Source organism: Diadema antillarum, unplaced genomic scaffold (assembly GCF_040938485.1).
Source record: "Diadema antillarum isolate AM-2024a unplaced genomic scaffold, OU_Dant_1.0 seq00000946_RagTag, whole genome shotgun sequence".
Taxonomy (NCBI): domain Eukaryota; kingdom Metazoa; phylum Echinodermata; class Echinoidea; order Diadematoida; family Diadematidae; genus Diadema; species Diadema antillarum.
The window spans coordinates 1015118-1040413 of NW_027271795.1; the positions used below are offsets into that span (position 1 = coordinate 1015118).

Genomic DNA, 25296 nt, shown 5'->3' on the forward strand with positions numbered 1-25296 from the left:
CATTAAAAAAAGAACAACAATAACCCCAAGGCACCAAGTGGTTGCAAGCCAACAGCTAAGTGTTTCATATGCTCAGCCAGAATGTTTTTCTTTCCTCTCTGCTTACATTGATTCAAATTGATCTATGACTTCATCGGCAGTTTGTACATACTTTTTTTTTTTTTTTTAAATATCATGTCTTTACTGCAGAAGGGGAGTGGGATCAACTGCATGCACCCGTTTCACATAAGAAATTCTCAGGCATAAAAATGAGCTTGAAATGAGAAAGAGTAAATGTGCTGCTTTCAAAACATTTTTCAAATGTATGCATACTTTGTAAGAAAGATTGTTCTTGACAACCAGAAAAATAGGTCTGCTTACTAAGGCTCAAATTACTAATTTAAACTCATTTCCTCTGAGGATCTGGTAACAAACTATTCCATCCCACTATACTCAGCCAATGCCCGTCAACACTTACAATCCAGTTTGCATGCAATAGTCATTGCTTTGTCGGGCAAAGCTCAGGGAAGTCTCAGGCAAGCTTTACAGGAATAATCTGTGTGTATCAAAGGCATGCATCATATTTGTTTGTGATGAAACTGGACTATTTGCTTAGGGTGTGCCCAACATAGCAAAGACTAATGCATGTAAATTGGATTCCAAGTGTCAAAATCCACCAGACATGTACAAAAGGTGGGAATAATGATACAGGACTTGACAATAATGAAAATGATGGTACAATATTGGTCCTCCTTAGGGAAAATGTGTAGAAATTTGAATACATACCATGAAATGTGTGAGATGCTCCAAGTCATATGAACTTTTAGTCAACATTTGTTCTGATTGATTCATCACGAATAAAGTAAGATATCTAAAAATCTTATCCCATAATGTGATGACCCAAACTAGCTTAAATCTTGCCAATGACAAGAGCATGAGTCTATGCTCTGATATTCGTCGTCCGATAGCGGAGAATCACTTTTAAAAACTGCCTTTCTTTGCAACTCTGAAACATGCTGACAAGGAGGAGCAAACAAAGAAGCAGAAATTAGAGGAAAGTATCGGTAGGGTGTTGGTCCCCTTGGTTTCGTGAGGAATCAATGATGTGGCGGTTCATGGGACAGTAACAATAGCATGAACAGTATACCATGTTTGTGTACAACGCATGTTTTATTTCAACCTCTGCACAGAATGGCACAATCGGACCAAGCTGGGAGGGAAAAGGTCTCACAGCATCCAGTCCCGACCAGAGTACCACAACTCTCGCCTCGTTTCAAGGTAAGCTCAGCTATGATATGAATGCAGGATGAATGCCTGATACTGTAATGTACTTAATGGATGTACACGTGTACGTACTGACGTTGTCATTCATAGACAGACTTTGTGATGCTAGATTTGTAAATTAGTACATATAAATTAGTATGTATTGTGTATCCATAACAGTTACGCAGGTATATGCATTAAACATTCATAGATACCTACATACATTGTAGTGTGCATACATACATGTACATACAATTAGGTACATGCAAACACACGCACAGAAGAGTTAATTCCCAAGATAGCAAATTGCATTTACAACAGTTACTATTGTGGTCTCTGAAATAATCTTCATTTTAAGCATTAGATGTTCTTAATTTGTGTTTGCATTGAATAAATAGTGTGTAAATGTATTTCCCTCAAATCCCAGTGTCTGGTGTATTAGTTCAAGTGAGTCTGTCTGTTTTGATTCGCTTTGCGTATAATGGATATTGGTGATCTCTGGCATTAGAACAAAAGATTTTTTATTTTATTTTTTTAATGCACTCCAGAACCTTGGCTGGAAAGGAAGAGCACTGTTGCCGTTTCCTTATCTGTTTCCAATTTGAGACCCACGCATCTTTGTTTTTTTAGGGGGTATGAATTTCAGCAGCACACTCCGGCAGCATTGAGTGGGCAAAGAGACAGGCATATTTGCCCGCAATCAGATAATAGATGATGATGTGGAAAATATCTTTTCTTGATAGAGACACTTCAAGAAAATGGGGACTTGACGTCAGCATGCGTCACAGATTTCAGAATCTGTTGTTTACGTATTGTTTGGTGGAAAAAATACCTCAGTCAGTGTTAATAGCCTTTATTCTCCCCCCCCCCCTTCTCTCCCCATCCCACCTCCCAGAAGAGAGAAAGATTATTTTATACACACACCCACATATGTGTGTGTATGAAATACACCCTTATGTATATAAATAGATATACATATTTCGCATATGTATAGTAAAGAGAGATAAGAAATATATTTATATATTACTGTAGATAAATGTATGTAGGTATGATTGTCTTTGAATGAGCATCACCTATACATCACAATCCCCACTGATCTGATCCTGTGATCCTCTAGGCATGATTGAAACAATTGCATTATTTCATCACCAATCTCCATATTAAAGACGACATTATGTAAACCCATGATTAGGAGGTATTATATAATTTTATTCAGGAGTCATGAATGTCTTATATTTCTTTCTTTTTTTCAGCCATATAATAATGATGATGATAAAGGACATTTATATTGCGCAGCTACTATAATAATATACTACTGCGCATTACAAAATGACATGCATACAAGAAATTAAAACAGAAAATACATTACTTCAAAAGATGACTTTTTAACCTGGCCTTAAACTCATTAATTGTAACTGCTTGTCTTACAAACAAAGGGAGATTTTGTAAACTGCATTATTCTATTTCATCAGAAAATTTGTAAAGATGTATGTTATAGTATTAACGACAGGGAGGAGGGCTAACCTAGTTTACGACATATTTGCAAGCACCTTGTGCGTGAACAAGCAATTTATTGCAGATGATAAAATTGAGTGGCTTATGCCGCATCCGTGATTGGCAGCTGAGACAAGATATGCTGTTGTTGTTGCTACTGCTGTACCCTCTGACAATTCAAGCAGGACTTTTCTGTTAAAGAGATTTAGCAACATCCGGGGAACATGGGTCGCCTTTCCTCCCTTTAACACTCTTTGGAGAAATCGGAGGCACCTTATGAATATTCCGCCCACCAAATATACCGCTGTCCACACACCAGGAATGAGATTATGCACTGCTCCTTCAGTGGAGCAGCGCGTGACCTTAAATAACACTCCCATATGTGTCGGGAGTTGGGCTAAATGAGGTATGAACCACGGACTGCCTCCTGAAGAAGAAAACCAAAAAAGTGAGACAAAACAAAAAACACACATTAACATATATACCACAACCTCACCACCTCCTCTCCTCTCCTACCCCCCCCCCCAAAAAAAAACAAACAAACAAATAAACAAATGTAAAGAAAACACAATGATGCAAAGGGAGAGGGCCCCCCTCCCCCCCTCCCCCCCCCCCCCCCCCCCGAAGAAGGGAAATAAAACAATATGGATGGCTAACCCATTTTTACTTGGTGAACACAGCCAGTGAGGGAAAGCAGTTTCCCGTGTTTGTGTGTGTGCATGTATGTTTTAATTGCAAAACAAACAACATAGATACACATGCTCAGAATGCAAGTTCAATTGTTTGTCTACACAGGATGATTTTGGGGGAAAAAGACATTTAAAGTACTTTTTTGTTAGTGTTTGATTAGAACTTACAGTTCAAGTGTATGACTTTTAAGGAAATAAACCTATATAGACTTTTGTAAAGGTTTGCCAATAACAGGTCTGTGAGGCTGGTCTTGACAAGTAAAACTACTGTAAATATTGTTTTCATTATTCTTATCATTATTAGTTGTAGTAGTTGTATCATCATTATGATCAATCAGTTTGTTGTTTTTATTATTGCTGTTAAAATTATATTTGTGTGTTTATATCTACTGCAAAACCAGAAATGTTCACATGCATTTTAATTTCATTAATTTTGGGAGAGCCAAGATTTGCAAGATTAAAATGCACGTGTACGAATGTTCTTGTCTACACTATATGCATTGAATACCAATGGCAATTTGCGAAAATTTCATGCCGCGAGAAAGGCCTTCAGTCCCAATTCGCAAAAGTGTCATGCCACAAAAATATTTTGCTTTACACTAATTCACTTTGAGAATTTTTATGATAATCTCAATGTTCTTCCACATTTCCACCCATCTCTCTGTCTATCCATTTGTGTCCCTGCCTGGCTACCTACTGATCTACCTCTATCTCATTCTGTCTGATACCCTGTTCCTTTATCTTCTTATGGAACTCTCCTCTTATTTATTTCTTTTACCATTCTATTCTTTGGTCTTTATACCATCTCTGTCCTCTCTCCGTTTTCTCTCTGTTTATATATTTCTATCTATCTATCTATCTATCTGCCCATCTATCTCTCTCTCTCTCATTCTCTCTTTCCCTCTTGAACCTTTCCTCTTTCTCGATCTAGGTGAGAACCTGGTCGTGTTCTCAGGGGCCCCCACCAAGAGGGAGTTTGACTTTGCCATCAGCCGCACCACGGTGCGTCCCGACCAGCAGACCGAGAGCATGGTCCGTACTGACACAGACAACTCGAACTGGATCGAGGGCAGCTCAGGTAAGGTTCAACCCCCCCCCCCCTTTTCCATTCCAGCTCCTCTTCCTTTATAGACCGATCCAACTTGACAAAACACTCATCATTAATTGCGGTGTCCCAGTTGCGTACACGTATGGTGAATGCATGATATATATACTGCGGCGGGTGCGAGCCGGGTGCCATGTATATCATGCATTGTCATATGCACACGCGAATGTCAGGTCGGCCGAGTCTGTACCAACCCGATGTGAGAGGGCGCGGTTGCGTGCCAAAGGGAATAGATCAAGGGGAGGAAGAGACTTGAAGAAAGACTATAATTATACAAGTCAGTAGAGGAGAATGGGTGCAGCTACAAAATTGATGTTCGCTTGAAGAGGACATGGAGGTGAAGGAAAGTTGATGGAATGAGCTGTGATTTCGGAGCAATGTGAGGGCGGATTCAAGAACAGATCTGCCCGACATCAAATGTTTTGGTGTTCTAAATATGATTTCATGGTCATAACAGCACTTTTATTGTCCGTAGAAGTGCTTCTGGGATGCTGTTAACATATTCCGAGAAAACATACTTGAAGTGAAGGAGCATGTTCTTTTGTTCATTTCCTCTTTTTTATTTAGAACTGTTCAGTCATTGAGTGTGTGACTCATGGTTTCTTATAGCCATTTCTCATGTTACCAAAAGAAACTAGAAGAAATATTTCCGTGGGAGAGGATACGCCTTTTTGCGTGGGTACAAAATAAGAGCTGTTCGTCGCACCACGTTGCTCCTTGTGACATAAGTAGGGGAATGTGTTATGCTCTGTGTGTCTCGTGCCAGATCACTTCAATAATTGATGAGCGGTATTAAACATATACATCTGGGGCCCGTTGCATAAAAGTTACTATTATGGTAACTTTGCCATCCAATGGTAACTTCCATGGAATTCTTGATATTGATTGGCTGTTGAGTATTGTTACCATGGTAGTTTACCATTAAATGGCAAAGTTACCATAATTGTAACTTTTATGCAACGGGCCCCTGGTCTTTTTCGTTAGAATGAAATTGACGGTATGAATTATCAACAGTCACCCATCACCCAGGACTTATGATCAGTGTCCCCCAATGCTGTGCCTAGAGTATTTCTAGACAGGGTTTTTAAAACTTAAAAAAAAAAAAGAAATCTGCTGGGGACATGAAAGCACCACCACATGCACTTTCGCTACAGGGCATTCTCTCATCCCGTGCCGTGTGACTGGAGGGGAAAATATGGCTGGAAATGAACGGGGGCATCAGGTGCGCAAATATGGCTGTCTGCCTATTTGCTAATGGGTTTGCGCTCACAGAGCATTTTACGGGGACATCTTCAGGCGCTCTGCTCCATCCCCAGACCCCACGTGCCTGCATGTGGCTGTCGAGATGGTGTTTTAGCCGCTGGGGAAGAGTGGCTGCAAGATGTATGCGTGTGTCGGTTTACGACTCGAGAGACGGTGCCGAGCCATTTCATGTGCATAAGGAATTCGATCTCAATAGCTTCTTCACGTCTGCCTTCTTCACCTGTGCACAGAGGCCTGTGTTGGTTAGTTTTTAGTGGGTTTTTTTCCCCCTTATTAACCTTGCCCTTCTTGTGGAGTGTCAGAGACATTAGCTAAAGAAGCTGCCAAGATTTAGATTAATGACATATATCAGCACCTTTAAATTTGCTATTTACATTCTTTGGTTTGTTACACAAAACTTAATCCACATTTTCTGTGAATTGTCATATTTGAGAGCCACTTGAACAAAATACACACTTGAACCAAACAAGACAAGGAAATTGATTAGAAATAGAAATTAAAAGTTGGTGTTTGATATCTACATTAGATGTGTACGCATATCATTTGCAACTATTTGATTTGTGTTGCTGTGGAGACAAAAATTATTCCACACTTTTTCAAGCGTTTGATGTGATTGCCATTTGAATAAAAACTTGAGGGTTAAACAAAATAGAAACGGGATATGCTGTGCGATGGAAACTAGGGTTTGCTCTGAAAGGGAATTAAAAAAGAAACACGACAACTTTCATGGAATTGAAGGAGTTAAAACCTGTGAAGTATTTGTGGCTTCCTGGTTTAAGCTTGCACCGCCAGTGACAGGCGAGAAGTCAAACGGTACTTGTCGGATCATGTGATACTCTCATCAACTCCACAGTTCACACCCTCACTCCGGTGAAGTTAACCAATTAGTCTTTCGGAAGTTCTCGCGTTGCACAGCGCCCCGCTGGGTTAGACAAATACAATTCCAATTCTGGCTTCCTGAATAGCGGCGGATCATTGATCTACCACAGATAACACTGTGCCCTGTTTAAAGCCTATGGGAATAAGTGACGAGCAGTATATTAGCCTCATGAAAAAAAAAAATTATAATGACATCATACACAATAGAGGGAATATGATGTAACATAATTGAGCATTTTTGTGTCATTTAGTTCATAGTTATCTCAAGATTGTCCCCTGTGTCGTCAAGCTCTGCATAGCCTTTGTGGATGTTATTATTGGGAGATAATATGATTGTAAAGTGGACATTAGTCAGCTGTAGTCCATTACAGGTCTACGCGTAAATCCATAGATCAATTGTTACAGCTATATAATACCAAATATGTCACTCCTTATCACTGCATATGTTATGTAACATCCTGAAAGCTATCAGAGTTGATCCAGTATGGTACACACAGGAAAGGAAATGTTCTTACTCTCTCCATTGTTCAGGTTTCTTGACCTAGTCCATCTACCTGTGACATGTATCTGATACCTCAAGTAAGTTGTTTGAAGATATTCAAGATTCTGAGATGTCTATTCTAAGATGTTCAAACAAGAGTTGTGCAGGTAGCCAATCTACCCGGCAAACAGACCTATTCAACATTCTGAGAAATACAACCCCCCTGAAAAATTCAGTGCTTGGGGCTCCCTCGTGCAGTTGGGACCGCAGGGTTGAAAGCATTAAGGCCAGATAAGCGACCAGCACGGATGTTTTATTGAGGAAGCGCTGCGTCCGGCTATTGGTGATGTGGAGTAAAAGGCACATGTCGGTTGGAAAGCCACGAAGCGGCTGACACAGAGACATATGGTTGGCCTCTGGATGGAAGAACTTTAGCCTGCTGCTACTCGGTGCATTTTCCTCTGTTTTTTTTTTTTCCATGTAATTACCATTGTAAACAAGCGCAAAAAGAAAAAGGGACTTCACAGGCACAGTGCAGATCGCACCCTGTACTCTGTATTCAAGTTCCAAAGGCGAACATGAAACATACATATCCAATGTTGTGTGCATTACATATTGAGTTACTGCAATAATAGAGAAAAGAAAATGTAAATGTTAATGTTTATTCATGCTGTACAGTGTATGTGTATATTTGAACCATTTTGAAACCTCTCTCTTTCCTTTGACCCGGGAGTGCTTTGTGATGTAATTGAAATCAATGCTTACCCTATGCTGTTAATGAATATTGATTGATAACATAGTGAGATTGCTTGTGAAATGAAACGATGTCACTGCTTTGAGTTTGCGCTTTATTATACCCACATGGAATTTCCCACAGTTGTAAATGAGACCATTGTGAAGTTTGTGCTATCACCTCCACCCCCCCCCCCCCCACACACACACACACCTTTGGCAGATTTTTCTATTGGGGCAGGTCGCAATTCCAGTGCCAGGGTGGTCACAAATTGCTTCAGCATACATAAGCTGTACTGTAAAGGCCTGGCAGGGTGGCTTTAACTGGTCAGCTCTTTTGATTGCATTAAGGGTTTATCAATTAAGTGACGTTTACCATTTGCCATTTAAGAAAAAAGAGCTTTACCGCGAAACGACATGAAATGAAGCGTGGGAATTGTTCATTTAGAATGGGAATTCCTCCTTTTGTGACTTCACATCCACTTCTGACTACTTCCTCTGACAGTGACGATTATTTACCAATGTTCTTTTATGAGCATGCTTTTTGTGGTTTTGAGGAATTTCTTCGTGTCCTGATGATTATGGCTATCGCATTATCGTGCGCTTTTCTTCAGTTAATTCAATAGTTTCCACCACCTGCCTTGAACTTGGTCAGAAAAGGTCACCAGCTCGCATCAACAATAGGATACTACTACTCAATGGCAACTGCTCCCAATTTGCATAACATTGTGGAACATTTGGAAATGTCATCCGCTTGAAATAGCCTCTCATGTGGTGGCCTTTTGTGGTTGACAGCTTACGTCATTCACCTCAGTGCACTGGTGTAAGATATTCCTGAGAAAGCAGACCCTTCTTGACTTAAAAAAACAGTAATTGGATTTGAACCTTGTCCACGCAAATAAAAGGAAACCTTCAAATAAGAAAGAAAATGCTTCCATTTGTTCATGCATATTTTGTCGATGGCTGGATATGCAAACCTCCAGCACAAGATGGTCTTTTCACAGACATTATACCCGAACAAAATATTTGTGACTGAGAGTACAAAATAAAGACTTGCGAAAAATTATTTCTTTTTTCCTTATTGTCAATTTGCTGTTCATGGATTAAGGGTTCTGTTCAGATTTCACTGTGGTGAAATGTCGTTGCTGATGAAAATCGACAACCCGTCCCCCCCCCCCCTTCAATAAAAGTGCATTTGTCGTGTGTAGGGTAGTAAGATATGTGTGCAAGCACAAAGAATCCTTGATGCCCTGTTTATTCCTGCCTCGTGTGATTATGGATATTTTTATCTCTCACACTGTTACGGAGACTGGGCATGAGAAATTATTAGCAGTCCGCTCCCGACCTTGTGCTCCCGAGAGCCTCATTATAACGAGACAGAACGGTAGAAAGCCATTAGATTGCATCTTGATGGCGGTCGCTATGTTACAGGAGAAGACTTGGCGCAAAATCTCAAATCGTTGAATACATTACACGACGAAGATCTTTTCCTCTGTTTTTCCCCATGGCCAAAGGTTGGGATTTCGCAAAGCTGAAATAACGTCTCCCAAAATCATCGGCAAAGATATTGTGAAAAATGTCACTATTTAATTCGCAGCCATGCGGCAGAAGATTGCATGTTCTGTTGTAGATATAAAGGCAGTTGCATTGGATGCACCTACACTGTAACAAGTTTTTCATGTCATGAATTTCACTAGTGTGCCTTTGTCATGCCTATTTGATGGATGTTTGATGTTATATGTCTTAATGGTTTTCCACAAGTTTCATTACTTTATTCTAAGGTTATTGTTCATGAATGCACAATTCTTTTTGTCACCAATACCAAGATTCTACCCGTTTTTTGTGGAATTACATGTCCCTATTGAACCTGTAGAAGAACTTTAAGGTATGTTTGCTCTCGTGTCTTAAACCATGCATCAGAGTAATGGGGCGCAACTGATAGGGCCATGGTGAATGAATACCAATATCTCTGCTCAGCGACCGTTGCTGGATACGAGTTCGTAAAGGAAATTCACTCCCGGAGATCATGAGGTATACCCTTGCCTGCAGAAAATATCGTGAAATTTGAATATAAGATTTTGTGAAAAAGTATACTACTTGAGTCTGTCTTGTTCAGTTTATTTATATAAATATGTATGAAGTAGCAAGCAACAGGCTGACCACATTGTGCAGTCAAAACTTGGGCCGGCTTTATGGTTCCACGGTCTAGCGTCGATCCAAGGTGGACATCGGTCTGTTGCTATCCGTGAAGCTGTTGAGCTTGCTGTGATAAGACAAACATTGGTCTACAGTAGACTGCAGAGTGATGGTACAATAATTATGAAGCTCGCTGTCTGATTCCGTGCATTGTCCCATTGTACAGCATGCGTCTCTAGGCAACCCCTGGCTTCTGTGCAGAGACATGGCTTCTTTTGACAAATTACTGCACACACATGTCATCGTGGCAGAATGGATGGGGTTCTTATGTCTGACGTGCAGAAACGTTGTCGCCCGTGACTGTGATCTCCAGCATAGTGGAAGAGAGAATGGATACCATCTTGTGGTCATGCCCTTGACTTTGTGCATGAGCAGGCAAGATGCAGCAAACTGGGCCCTGTGTGAGAGGTTCCGCGCAAGAAGACAGGATGTAAACATAGGCCCTGTCTGAGAGAGAGAGAGAATAGCTGTCAGCATCAGTTATGGTAATTGCAGCTTTTGCCATGACGAGTCAAACGCTCACAGCTGTTTAGATGTCACTCTGTCCTTTGCCTTGTCAGATGAAAAAACACTTAAGTTCTGAATGCTGTGAATGCTTTTCAAGATGATGCAGGGCCCTGCACTACATCGACGTAGTCAAGGATATGATATTGTGATATTCCTCCCCTTTTTTTCTCTCTCTCTTCTTTTTTGTGGGGGGCGGTGTATTTTTTGTCCTCTCTTTTGTGGTACAGCTTGTATTTAGCTCTGTAGGATGATCTTCATACTCCATCAAGTCCTTTAAAAAACTTGGAGTTCCATATTGGAAACAGTAGCAGGAATTTCTTTCAATCATGATACAAAAAAAAAGAAAGAAAAAGAAATGGAGTGTAAATTGATGTAAAGACCATGCAAATGGTAATACAATGTGTCTCATATAAAATACCTTCCCGGATATTGTATTACATCCAAGGTTTACCTCTCTGCCTTTAATAGTGCAAAAGGCCTGTAACAGTGCTGATGTGTTTTAACTGCCATTGGAAGCACTCTTTAAGATAGGTGAGGGTATCTCTGAGAATCTCCTCCATTTCATCTCCTCACTGCCTGACATTCACCACAGTCACGAACATCTTGCATATTATAAAAGAAGAAATTACTTTGCAGAGAGGCTCGTACTTTTGCGAGAAACGGTGATGAGAAATCGAGTCTATAAAAGAAGAAATTACTTTGCAGAGAGGCTCGTACTTTTGCGAGAAACGGTGATGAGAAATCGAGCCTTGCAAATGCTACATGGCACCGTCAAGAATGAGATATGATCGGCATGCATGCCGAAGTAGACTCAAAATACCAGTGGAAGTATTGTACCACTAGACACTGGGCACTGCACGATGGGAAGATGAATGTTTGACGAGAAATATCTTAAAAGAAAACCAAAAGAAAATGTGACCAATAAGGCTAGTAATAAGATTTTGGAAGAGATAGCTAGAAATTGAGGCTCAGATTACGGCGTAGTCAGTCACAGCATATGCTGCTAGGTGTCGTGAAAATACACATACCTGTATGTAGGAAGGCAGACTTTGCCCTTATCGTGAGCTCAACAACTGCCTCACAATCGTTCCTGAGGCAGTGGCAGAATAACTTTTTAAATGGGGAGTTTTTGAGCCAGTAAATTTGCTTGTTCATTTGAAAGTACCTTTTAAAATCAACAGTCAAGGCTACATCCCCCAAAATTACTGTAAGACCTGTCGTTAGCAATCGCCGAGCAAGGCAATCAGGATCATAGCAGAATGCCTCGCAGAGTCAAGGGCAGTCACATTTCTGTAAATTCTCGGGAACCAAAAGTCCTCAGCATCAGCTGGAATGAAGAAATTCCGGTGTCATCCCGTGGATGCTCTTGAAGAGAGTTTTCAATACGTTGGCCCCATCTCGTGTAATTATATTACAGATCATGTAATTATATCGTACAGATGTATTGTATGATTGATAAAAATGATGATAATTGTTGAAAGTATTGATACTACTGCTATTTTGTACAGTGCTAATGAAATTGCAGAAAATTGATGTATTTGAAAAAAAAATGGCATACAGAGAGTAAATCAAATCAAATCAAATCACATCACATCAAATCAAATCAACTCAACTCTCATGATAGATCATGATGTGCAGTCAATGGGGGTTTATTGTTTTCATAACCAAGCAGAGGTATCCGATACGTCCTTGTCATTAATTTGTCTCTCATGAAACTGTAAAGCTATATATCGATGTCACTTTCACTTCAGAAAATGTCGCATTCTTGTCTTGTCAAGTTACAAAATGATGAAAGAAATATTAAGCAATACAAGGAAAGTGTACATAACACAAAACCAAAAGTATCTTGTCCAATTTATTTTTTAAATGCTACTGTGTGAAGGTAGTAATATAACCCTGCTGTAATTTGATTACTGGTTGAGTAAACCAAACTTATCTTGTCCCATTTATCTCTTTAAATACCACTGTGAGAAAGTAGCCATATAACCCTAATGTAATATGATTACTGGTTGAGTAAACTAAAAGAATCTTGTCCCATTTATCTTTTTAAATACTACTTTGAGAACAATATCTGTATAACCCAAAATGTAATTTCATTACTAGTTGAGAGCATACATTAAAAGTTATGTATGTCAATCAGCCTTTGGCTTGTCACTTGTGGGACAGAGTTAAACATTATTTTGTTCACAGAAGCCCTATATGAACAATAAACACATGCAAGCACAATCATTAAAATAATGTGCAAAAATAGTATCAACCGAAACAATTACAATGCACTTTGAAATCTGCAATCTTAAATTATATACACAAATCAGTTTAGATTTATTAATTTTTTTGTATTTGATTGACTGTTATAGTACAGTAATACATACATATATATCAATTTCCCTTATCTCAAAAAAATCTGTACCAACTGCAGGGTACAATTTTCCAACTCAGATTTGATTAGCAATTTCAGCTGATGAACAATATTTCAAATGGTATCCTGTACACTTCTATGGAAGAAAACTGCTAAACAAAAGTTAGTTTGTGTAGCAGAGGTGCAAAAATGCATAGCAAATTGCGATGCGATACCAGGGAAATTATTCCCTGAACTGCAAAAAAAAAGTGAAAGTAATTTTCTGTATAGCATGCACATTTGTGTGTCAACACAAAACAAAATCTCTACCCCCACCCCCTCACCCCCTACATGCACGCTCAATAAATACACCATTCCATTTCATCTGTCCATATGTCACCTGTTTGTGACATAACTTGGCGCCTGTCATGTACTGTCCGTCCACCACATTACCAGTGCTGAATCCAAGGGGCAAGAAATTAATCACGACTGTCAGGACAAATTGGAGGTGTCAAATGGCACCGTAATTGATTAACTTTCAAGGCACCCCACCCCTCTTTTGTTAAGTGCCTTGGCCAGGATCTGTGGGAAAGATCACATCTAGGGCGGGGGCTGCTGTAAGTGTTCCGGCCTTTAGAACTAGAAAGACAATGGGGACAGAACTTTGATGTAATTTAGCAGTAGGCGTTGCGAGACATTTATGCCCCTCAAAGATATTTTTAAAAATCCGATAGTGATTAATGTGGTATTAACGAATCAAAACATGCCAGAAAGAGGTGCACTAGCATAGGTAAACAGGAATCAGGGCAGAGTATTAAAGCTGGCATCATTTCTTCTTAAGATCACACCCCTTGACACTATTTTTGTCCATAATAATGCATTAAATTGAAGAAGGGCATTGAGTCTCTTAGAGATTGACGAGAATTGAAAATAAAAAGGATGTTACAGTGCCACAGTTGGCTGTGTCTGTGAGAATGAGTGAACCAAAGATGTGGAAGAAGTCTGAGAACATCTCACATTGTGAATGGCAGCCATCCTTGATGAAGTGTAGCATCAATTTCACAGTCATCATCAAGCCTTCCATTGTGGTCGAAGTGTGTGACCCGCGAGATCCTTCAACTGAATCCTGAGCCATACTCCATGTAGGGAAAGTGGAAGTCATATGAAGATTACTGAATGCTGAGGTGTTGTATTAAGTCCTATCCACCTGAAAACTGCTGAATAATTGCAGTGGGAGGCAAAAATAATAATAAAAAAAACAGGAAAATTTCTACTTGTTTGTATTACAGTCACTAAGAGCATGTTATCATAGGCTGGGGATTTTTTTGTACATTATGGTCCTCTTGCCACTTGAAACACTCCTTATTGCTCAGTCCAGGGATTAATGTGATATTTTTTTTGTATGTTTATAATGCAGTCTATGATTGTGGTGACATCAGCATTATTTTTGGATTCGTAAAACTTCTCAATACATGTTAGCCGCATGACTTGCAAGTCAGAATTTGGAATATGTGTATATGTATTTTTTTTTTTTAACAGTCACGTCATAATTTTTTTTTTTCCACATGTATGTTGCGGTAATGTTTCGACGGCATGGGTAGTCTGCATGTAGCCCCATACTATGTCTTCCATTTATATGCAGCATGCATGTTGATGGGGAAATTGATAGCGATGTTGTCAATATTTTTGAGTGCAGCCCTCGGGCGCCGCCTAATTCCCCCCCCCCCCCCCCAGGGGTGCATCAGTGATATCCCATATTTCATGCTGCAATATCTCTCTCCCTCTCACACACAGTGTGAACTTTTAACTCTTAATGTGCCAGGCCCAAAACCCCTAACGTGCCAGAGGTTTTTACCTAACGCCAGAACGTTTCGAAACTGGACTGACAATGAAATTTAAAACCGCCATATCTCTGAAACTATTGACTGTTTTGAATTGAGTTCTACACAACATATATTAAGAAATGTTTGCTCTTTCGTGTCATGCAGTCAGTTTGCCACAATATCTATCTGAATCTGAAATATTGCACAAGTATTTGATACATCAAAAAAATCATTAGAAATGTTTGTGTAGTATGGAAAAAAAGAGTCAGTCTTGTTTTTTCTTCAATGGAACGCTCCCTTGACTCTGTGAGAAAGTTTTAGAGCAACATTTCCTCTTTCAAATGATAACAAAACTGCCTTCTAGAATTGTATGATTCCAAAGATACTAGCAGTTTATTTTGTCTTAGCAATTTCTCTTTCTGCCTCAGTAATTCATTCCCAAATCTGAGTCCTTTGGTCCCAGATCCTGTATTTGAAACTAAAGTAATTGTCCCGGGCCCTGGAATAGTGTCTTTTGTCCACCTGCGAAGGAAGAACCTGCTAATCCTCCTTTTGTCTACTCGGACCGCGGACGGGCGTACTCTATTGAAATCGGCAGGCCTTTGTCCACGCGCAATTCCTATGCTAGCGTAGGGACGATTAGTGATGTTCACCAAAACAAAAGGATGAAAGTCTTGACCGACGAACGAAAGCTGACCCTCTCTGAGGGACAAAATCAAAGCAGCTTCCCGCAGGACAGCGTCCAAGCGGAACAATGCGAGTGGAACCGCATAGACAATACACGCAGAGTCAATACCATACACACGCGTGGTTTACCTATGAGATCTTTGATCCATACACATCTCGCAGAGGGTGCCCCCGCTGCGGATTTTCCCGATGTGAAAAAAATACATCTAGCTGAAAAATCGTGTATTTACTCAAAATTTTCCAATGTAAGCATGCTCATATTTTTGGTGGAAACGATGGCTATGCTAATCAGCTACTAGTACATATCATTGGCAGTTGCTTGGTGTAACACATTACGGTACCACAAGAACTTAAATGATCAATGCTTTTCTCGCTGTTCTTAGTCGCCGATCGGCGACCATGGCACGTCAGGACTAAGGTCGCCGTTCGGCGACCATGGCACGTTAAGAGTTAAAGATGCTGTTGTGTGTCCCTAGTCTCAACCAACTGGAAAGCCCTGGCGGTGACCCCTGACCCCGGCATGGCCCGTTGAGGGGCTAACGAAGCATGGTGTGTGCAGCCGTCCATGGTACCCCATCAATTAAAGGGGACAATTCATCAAACCATTTTTGCCGAAATATCCAGACGATTCAAGTTTCTAAATCATGCGTGAACACATGGCACCATGCAGCTTTTTCAAGTGGCTTTTTGAGGAAGAGATTGCAGAAAGGGTCTTGGAAAAAAAAAAAACTCATAAATTACCAAAGTGTCAATATATCTTGCTCAAAGTGAATTTTGCAGGGTGGGATAAAAAGGAATTTGTCGCAGGTCCTGCCGTACTGCTATTTAATGAAGAAAGATTAATGTTATTTTTTTTTTATTGGAAATAAGTAAGCTAAAGAAGTCATTTATCAGTCAATGAATCCACAGTTGTCATCTCCTACTTACATCGTACCTAAATTTGATAGAGATACACTGGCACACTGGTAAATGCATTAGCAAGACCTGTGCCTAATTAATTACCCTAACTTACCCTAAATTCTATACCAAGACGTGGTATTTGAAAGGAAATAAGTCAGTGATAAATTTTGATTCTATCAGATGATGAATGGCACATTGTCATCGGCATTTGGTAAGAATTTGCCTCCAAGAAGAGCCAAATGTGACCCATATTTGACAGTCGACGTTGCTGTGAATAAAAGTACCCTTGGTCATCCGTAAAAGATGAAACTATGCTTCTGGCCATTTCACACATCAGTCATCTCTTTCAGAACTTTGCAGTCAGAGGGTGAATTAATCAACTCACTTCTGGCTCAGAATTAAGGTTTCCAAACAACTTTCAGGGAGTTTTGGGCACTTGATAAACACAAAGCTGTCTTGATTATGGGGTTGGGGAGACATTTCTGAAACACCGAAAAAATTGCGATCGCAAACACGTTTGAGCCAGAAAAGTGTTTCTGTAGAGTTGATGAAGGCACAGTGGTTTTGAAATGCATTTATGGCTTGGACCTGCCCACGCCAACCACTGCCAACTATTCATGTATGTACACATCTTTGCGCTTCGAGTCAAACTGTACAAGGGAGCTGCGCACCAACAAGGCCTTCCAATCGACTCGCAACAGAGTTGATAAACGCAACAACTCAAGAAAAGCAATCCCAAAAGCATTTGTAAATGCAAACATGGGAAAGTTCATAAATGCAGCCAGAGACCAGACTGAGCAGACCCCCCCCCATGGGAGTGCACCCATAGCCTTCACCGGCTATCTTCTACATATGGCCAAGCCAGTCCTATTCCAATTGTTAAAAGACATCTTAAAGCCACCTCCCTCCTTCCCTTCCCCCCCCCCTCTCCAAAGACAACAAATGTACTTTAAATCATTTTGTACTGATATTCATGAAAGATTCCATGTACCTTGCTGTGCACACTAAAGAAAGGATGTACTGTCGAGAATTGATCTGGAAAATTTCTCATTTGAAAAAAACAGAAAAGTAATTTCGTCACTCTGAAGCTGAAAATTTTCCTTCAACTTAGTGAAAGTTCATGTATGGTTTTGGCTGATTTTTTTTTTTTTTTCTGCCGGTATGTGCCATCTTTACTATCTATGTTTTCCTTTCACTTTCAGTCTTCCAATTTCCAAGAAATCACCAGTTAGCATGACCAGTAATATTTTTCTAGGTCAAGCTAACGTGTATCATGTTTCGGGTGAAGCATTGGCTTTATCATTGAGAAATTATGATAAGGTGCACTCACACTTATACGGTGAAATATGCCTGCCATTTATTTGCATTGTATTTTTTTTTTATATGAATAAAAATACACCACAAGAAATGTTGCGAAAAACCATGGTTTTCAGGGTGGTAATTTTAGACTTTTGCACAAAAGACGCATGCGAGAATTGAGTGTGAATTTTGTCACATGATACCATCGATGGTACAGTGGAGTATATTATCTCACTCACATGACCTGGCACACTTCCCGTCTTACACTGCATTATCTATTATCGTGGTATTTCTATTCCCCGATTCTCTATTCACTCTCTGTTCACTATCTGTGCTTATATTCAATTCATTCTCTATGCTTTTATTTTCTGTTCAGTCTCTATGTTTTTGCTCTATTTCTCTATATTCAATCTCTACTCATTCTCTATTCACTCTATAATTCATTCTCTATTCTGTTGCTTTTTTTCCTCTCTAGTCACTCTTTGTTCCCGATCTTCTTTCACTCTCTACACTTCATGGGAGTAATCATCCCGTTTGTCTCAAAACTATAAAAGACAGAATTGTAACACTTCTCAGAGCTGTATGTTACATTTTACAACTAATAGCAAATAAGGTGTATTGACATGATTATCACATTAGTCATCACTTTAAGCTCCAATAAACCTATTTCATTTTGTCCTCCCTCTTGTTTAACAAATAAGAGCTTTTAGCTGGAAGCTGCTTAATCAGACAAAGAGAGGATCTGACTCTTTTTTTTGGACTTTTTTTTTTTAAAGATTGTTTCCACTATAACTTTATAACAGGCTCTACAAAAGTCTGCAGCGAAGTGGTATGCATTGTCCTTGCACTGAAAATGTTTGTAATCTTTTTCTCATGGTGGTGGGCACAAAGAAAGGAAATGTGTGTGGAAGAGAACTTCACACGCCAAGGTCTGCAAAGTTGTTTTTTTTTTTCCAGTCAGATCGACAGCCTGAAAATCATCTTTTTTCATTTCAGTCCACTTTTTTTTTTTTTTAAATCACACCTGTGCTACGTAGACCTGGCACCGTTTGGCTTGTGTAGTAATGAAGTTCATTCAAGAATGTGGTCATGCGCTAACTCGCTCCTTTGCCATCGATTCACACGACCATGTGGTGCAAATGGCTTTCTTAAGGTTACTGGATGCAGATTTATTCCTGTTTTCATTATCAGCAATATGTGGTATCGAGTTGATTGTCCACGGTCTATGCCATGTTTTTGCATGGCATCAGTTTACGTCTCTATGAGTTGATATTAGAAATAGGAGCTTGCATCTCATTGATACGTGCGAAGTAATGAGTAGATGAAAAGATGGGGTGGGGGGGGGAGGCAATTGGTGCTCTTGATGGCACTGATGAAAAATTACATGAGTATTCCACATGTCGTAGATCAGCACATGTGAAGGTATAATATTAGATTTGAAGAGGCAAATTGTGAATCGAACAAGAAAAAGAAAGGTGTTTGGGATGGAGTAGAAAGAGATGGGGAGAGACCCGAGACCATCGAGGGCTCGTAACCAACAAGACCGCTCACACTGTTGTGATGAGCTTCCAGTCCATCCATCAGCGCCCACATGTCACCTTTCCCAGGTGGATTGGCTGGTTCCCCGGCCTTTAATGATGGCCACCGAACATGCCATCCACCACCACCCCGTATTCCGGAGTCCTCTTACCCTCACCGGCAAAAATGAACGAGATCGCAATCGCCACGCGACAACTGGAAGCCATTGTCTTCACTCCGAGGTACAAGTTCCTCCTCGTCGTCTCTAATGGCGTTAAATGTCAAATTCCTCTTTGAGCAGCTGACATCAACTTGCTAATATCAGTCTGATCGTGCGTAGTCCTAATGAATGTTTAATATTGTTGAGACTCTTCAGGAATGGAAATTTCCAATCATGAAAATCAGAGTAAAGGATGTTGCCCTGAAATACAACTTGCAAATCAGATTATGTTAAAATATAGAATGAACGATGGTAACCCACCCCCTCCCCCCCCCCCAAAAAAAAAAAGAAGAGCACTGCGTGAGTAGGAATTATTTATTTGCAGACACTTCTGAGCAGGAAACCCCTTTTCACTTACCTGATATCTTGAGAAACTACAACATGAGCCAAATTGTTAGGCAAAAGAGGTGTTTAATGACTACATGAGAGTTGGTTAGGTAGATTGAAATACATACCAAAGGCATCCGTGTGGATACTGTTGTGAGAAAGTAGCCATTTTGCAGAGTTCACTTCCGGTTTTTGTTTCGCATATTAAAAACATATCATGCGAAGAGATAATGTTTCCTGAACACTCAGGTTTATACTGGATATTTGTCTTGGTCATGTAAGACATGCTATCTAATATTAATCAGAGAGTTAGTGTGTTTTCATAATTCAGGCATTGTAAAATTTCTTCAAATTTGAATTACCTTTTCTTTCTTTTTGTCTATTTATCTTTTATTTGCTGTTTTGTGCTCTTTTGATGTGGCAAGTCCTCAATGCTAACTGGATTGGGGCGACCTCAGATTTGTGTTTGGTTTGTTGTTTCTGTACTCTTCATTGTGTTTCCGATGGCATTTTTTCCCGGAATGTTAACTTGCAGGAAGGGAAGAAATAAAGCTGGAAAAAAAAAACCTGTGTCTGTTAATCACTACACACACACAAACACACTCGCGCACAGAAGAGAACAATAAAAGAAAGAAAAAACTTTAATCAGTGCAGAATTGAAAAGAAGGATAGGATCAACTCTTTGCTGCCAACCTCGAGTCCCTGCTGCTCCCCTTCACCTGTTCAGTCCCAACATAAAATAAGCTCATGATTCACATCTTATCACCTGGCTCGGGAGACATGCCCAGCAAGATGCGTTTTTAAAGACCTTCATATACTGCCATCATCCTCCACTCCGCTGTGGCGATGCGTTCACAGACCCAGATATGATAGCAAGGTTCTCCTCCAGAAGCAGATGGGCCATGTTCGCTCTTCACCCCACTTCTGTAAATTGGAGTGAAATTCCATATTGTACTTGCCATGTTGGCTCTGATTTAAACAAAAGTTAAAATCAGATGAACGCAATGGTAAAAGTTTAGGTGAAGTCACACCTAAAAGAAGAAAGTTGTGAAATAGAGTGTCCCGATGTTACATCATAACATGCGTTCTCAAAATGATAACATCAAGTATAAACCACATACCCAAATTGGAGGGGGTGGTGATGTCCACACCACACAAAGTTTCCATAAAGCTGTACTAAATTTCAGTATAAAACCTAGCAGCAATAGCTTTTTGGCAAAAGGGGCTGCAATTGTGTAGTATTGACCGAACGCGTAATTTTAATGATATCTTTATGTACTCATCAGTGGGAGCGTTGTGAGGAGCACCATCATTGCCTTAGCCAATGTACCTGTGTGTTTTTGTGCCCAATATTTCTATCCAATGAAAACGTGTGAAACTGTTAAGATCCCATAATTTTGTAATTTTTTTTTTAAGCTTGATTACCCATTCTGTTCATCAATTATTACTCTCGTTACCCAGGTCACCTTGAAAATGGTATGGAATTGCATTTCAAGGCGTAATTTCTCACCGAAAGTGAAGAAGGAAGTGAAATTCAATACAGCACCTCTTGAATAGGTTTTGTTTCTCTTGTTGATGTTGATATACCCCCTTCTCCCTTTATACATGACTGGTGTTCGTGCAGGCAATGGATACTTGTCTCTCAGGAAAAGTATTTGACACCAGATTATCAGTGAAGAGAGCAGTTGATGAGTCATAGACTCATTAAGAGTCTTCTCTTTTTCAGTGCAAAAATTTGCTATGATGATTTTAAAAAAAAATTATAAATGAATTCTGATTTTTTTAATACTAAAAAACAAGATCACTGTCTGGTCTCACATCTCATATCCTTATTTGTGGCTTTTTCCTCACGAAATCTTTAGTCGCTTTCTGGAACTTTGTCAAGTGTATACTTCTCCATGTGCATTTGAAGGAGTTTGGGACTTTGAATTACCCTTGTGAGCAATTTATCAGCAATCTTGACTATGATGTGCTTTCCTTCAACAATGCTGTAAAATTAAGCATACTATTGAATTTGTAATTGATTTTTAATTGGAGCAAATTGGACAGGTCTTTATTCTGGGAAGGATTTGGTAGAAAGGTAACCAGTGAAGCTGTAGGTTCCCATTGAGGAGGTCATACATAGTAGTTTGCATATTCCATTTTATAAGCAAAAGGTAGTATAGTACCTTGAAGGTGCAATGTAGTACTATGTTCAAATTATACCTAATATTAGACATTCAGACATCAAACTATTAGCCATTATGTTTTCTAATGAAAAAAAAGAAGGAAGATTGTGGGCTGAGCTTAGTTTGTCGCTTTAGAATACCAAAAACACGAAAAGTCTTTGCCCTAGACTAGTAGGCATCTGCAGATGATGTTATAATGGCTTGGCAGTGTCATATGCTAGACAGACAGACAGACGGGTCTGTTAATACCTTCTTCTCCCCTGTCTGTTCATTTGGTTTTAAATGTGTCAATTATCTTGTCATGTGCTAGTTTCCCCCAGGGGCCTACTCCTTCTCTCTCTCCCTCTCTTTCTGTGGCTGCGCCTTTTCTACAACTTGGCTTGCCAAGTAGCACTTCTTTTCCTCATTTCATCCTTCCCTTTTTTAGCTGGTAAGCCCCCGAGACATCGTTCCTGTACAGGTGCAACACTGCTCGTTCTCTGTCTTGCCCATGAGAGTTTCCAGCAATCAATTAAAGAAGAAAAGGGAAAAAGAAGCTGTGGAAAAGGATCACCATCTCTTCCCACCCCCCCCCCCCCCACCCCCACAAACACTGCCTAGAAAATGTGATGACATCATTTTAAAAGCTTAACATGCATCTGTTCAGAGCCAGCAGTGTGCCAATTTACCTCCCAATCATTTATAGAAAAAAAAAGGGGAAGAAGCTGTGGCAAAGGCTCACCCTTTCCCACCCCAACCTCCTCAAAATATGATGTCATCAAATTGAAAGCTAAACATGCATCCGTTCAGAGCCAGCAGTGTGCCAACTTACCTCCAATCAATTATAGAAAAAGGGGTAAAATAAGCTGAAGCGAAGGATTACCCCCTCCCCCTCCCCCACCTCAATATATGATGACATCAAATTAAAAGCCAAACCTGCATCTGTTCAGAGCCTTCGGTGTGCCAAGATGTGATTAAGACATTCTAAGGACACACCTTTCCGATGGCCACATCCAAATATGGTTTTCACATTGCCGCTGAAACACTTTGATGAATGGAAAGGGTCTTGTGACCGTTGATCTTTTTTTGGCAATGTTTGTGACTTACAGATCGTGTTTCCCCACGTTACATGTTTTGGGTGGGGCTTTAGAGTAATTATTTCAAAGTTGTAAAAGCTTATGTAGCAACTCAAGATATTTGCCTGCTTTTGCTGTGAGTTAGGTATGATGCATGTAGTGATAAGAATTTTTAAAAAATGGCAAAGAAAATGTTGATGAATACTGCTGTGTACACCATAAATTTTGCGAGGTTTATGTTTCTACGACTGTCATGACTTCAGTGCTGTTTGCAAATTTATAAATAATGCACGTAATTACTCAATCTGATCTTGATATGAATGTGACGTGCACGCATGCATTTCTCCACTCATTACTCTACTCCATGATCGCGAATTTAGCCAATCCTGAAATTATCGGGAAGTCCTGATTCACAAACACACACAAAAATTAGGCTTGTTAAAAAGAATGGAGCATACAGTATTGGTTATCCAAGAGGCAGAATCTCATGATGTTGAAAGCTTGTAGAGAAATATCATGGCAGCGTATGGATACATTTTTGATCTATCATTCTTTCACATTACGTGGGAAACTGGCCTGTTCCACTGATGAGACTTTCATGTTTTGGTTGTAGATATCATTAACATTTATGATAAGGATATACAAGCAGAAAACTTCCAGGACATGTTTGTTTTGTTGCTGTTTTTTCACGGGCGCAGATGGTATTACTACGAAGATCTGTATGCCATATTAAAAAGCCAGGCACCTAAAGTTTAGACGGAACCTTTAGAATATTGGATGAGGATGAGGGAAGTGGACTATTTCCTTTGAACATTATCATATGTTATCATATTTCTCTTTTTATTTGTGAGTGAAACACACTTCTAACTGGGGAAATTTTTCTGGCCATACTTCCTGCTCAAAGAAGTTTCACTGGAAAAAAAAGAAATGATTTCCTGTTTATCTCTTAAGTATTTTTAAAGCAGAGATTATGGGTGGGATTTCAAAGCTCAGTGGATTTCTTTGGAAATAATGCTAAAAACAAACAAAAAGAAAGTGAAACTGATATCCTTAATAGGTTAGCTTTGTGGGATATGACTTTATCATTTATTTATGGTAGTTATGGAGCACAAATCATCAAAAGTCCTATAACAGCTCAGCCCTGCTCAATATAGTCTATTTATTCTCGTCGATGACAATGATGGTATATTAAAATGAAACTTGCACAAAATGAGAAGAGTCGGTCGTTAAATGTCACACAGGTTTATGATGATGTCTTGAATGTACTTTAAGGAGGGAGTGGGCGCAGGTTGTTTATTTAATGCATTCAATTCTAGTTTATGAGGAGGTTCTAATCTTCTTCCCACACCAGATAAAGTGACATTAAAGTAGTGGAGATATGGTCAAGCGAAAGAGATACATCCTAAGTTATGTAAACAATTCTCTTTCTGATTAAATATTGCACGCACTTTATAGAAAGAATACAGATGTGTTTTAGTATTGCCATCGTAATATATTATTAGTATTCCTGTAAGAGTAAGGCATATTATCCTTTAAATGACACTCAGCAATTGATTCAATATTCAAATTTCTACTGGTCCTAATTATCCAAATGAATACAACAACGATAAATCTTGGGTGTGTAAAAGGCATCACATTTGTACAGTCATACTTTTTAAGCCATGCAGTAGCATCGTTGGAGTAAAGATGTGGTAACCAATTAGTCATTTTCTTGTGTCTCAAGTTTCCAAAAGAGGCTGTGAGGTGCGTTCATGTTTGTGTCATCAGCACGGAGAACAGAAATGGAGAAGTGAAGAAACGGACACAAGATTAGTTGTATCAACCAGAAATAGGAGAGGAGCGTGACAGAATAGAGATGGAACCCCTTAGGGCTCCACACTGGGTTCCATATCTGTGGGAAAAACAGTGGTATTGTATGACATGTATGCATTGACGACGATCATTTGAATAGTTCCCAGGCGATACCATGCACACGAAAATGAATTAATTTAGCAGGGAGAATGCCAGGATCGACACTCTGCGCATGCTTTTGATTGGTCGAGATACAAACCAATTGTATGCACGTGATTTTGTGAATTATCAAGGATATAATCACGATTCAGTCAATTCATATATCTATATTCATTTATGTATTCATATATTTGTACAGGTAGATAAGGAGATAAATAGACAGATTGGCAGATAGATAAATACATAGATAGACAGATCAATATATGTGTATACCAGACGTTTACTGATTACTTATCTCCCCCTCCCCCACCCCCATAATAAAATAGAGATCAGATAGCATCATCAATGGAAGGTTCCAACCCTGTGTAGAGTGGTTGCAAGATGGATGGATGTACCATATCAGCTGATCCCCTGCCTTTGAAT

General features: G+C 39.6%; 1 protein-coding gene across 1 annotated transcript in view; it reads left to right on the forward strand.

Annotated features, from left to right (window-relative positions):
- LOC139741708 (semaphorin-1A-like) overlaps positions 1-25296 on the forward strand; it is a 139650-nt gene that overhangs the window by 68592 nt on the left and 45762 nt on the right. The window contains exons 6-7 of the mRNA XM_071652292.1: positions 1170-1257; positions 4357-4503. Of these exons, the coding sequence (XP_071508393.1) occupies positions 1170-1257; positions 4357-4503 (235 nt within the window). The remainder of the gene's footprint in view (positions 1-1169; positions 1258-4356; positions 4504-25296) is intronic.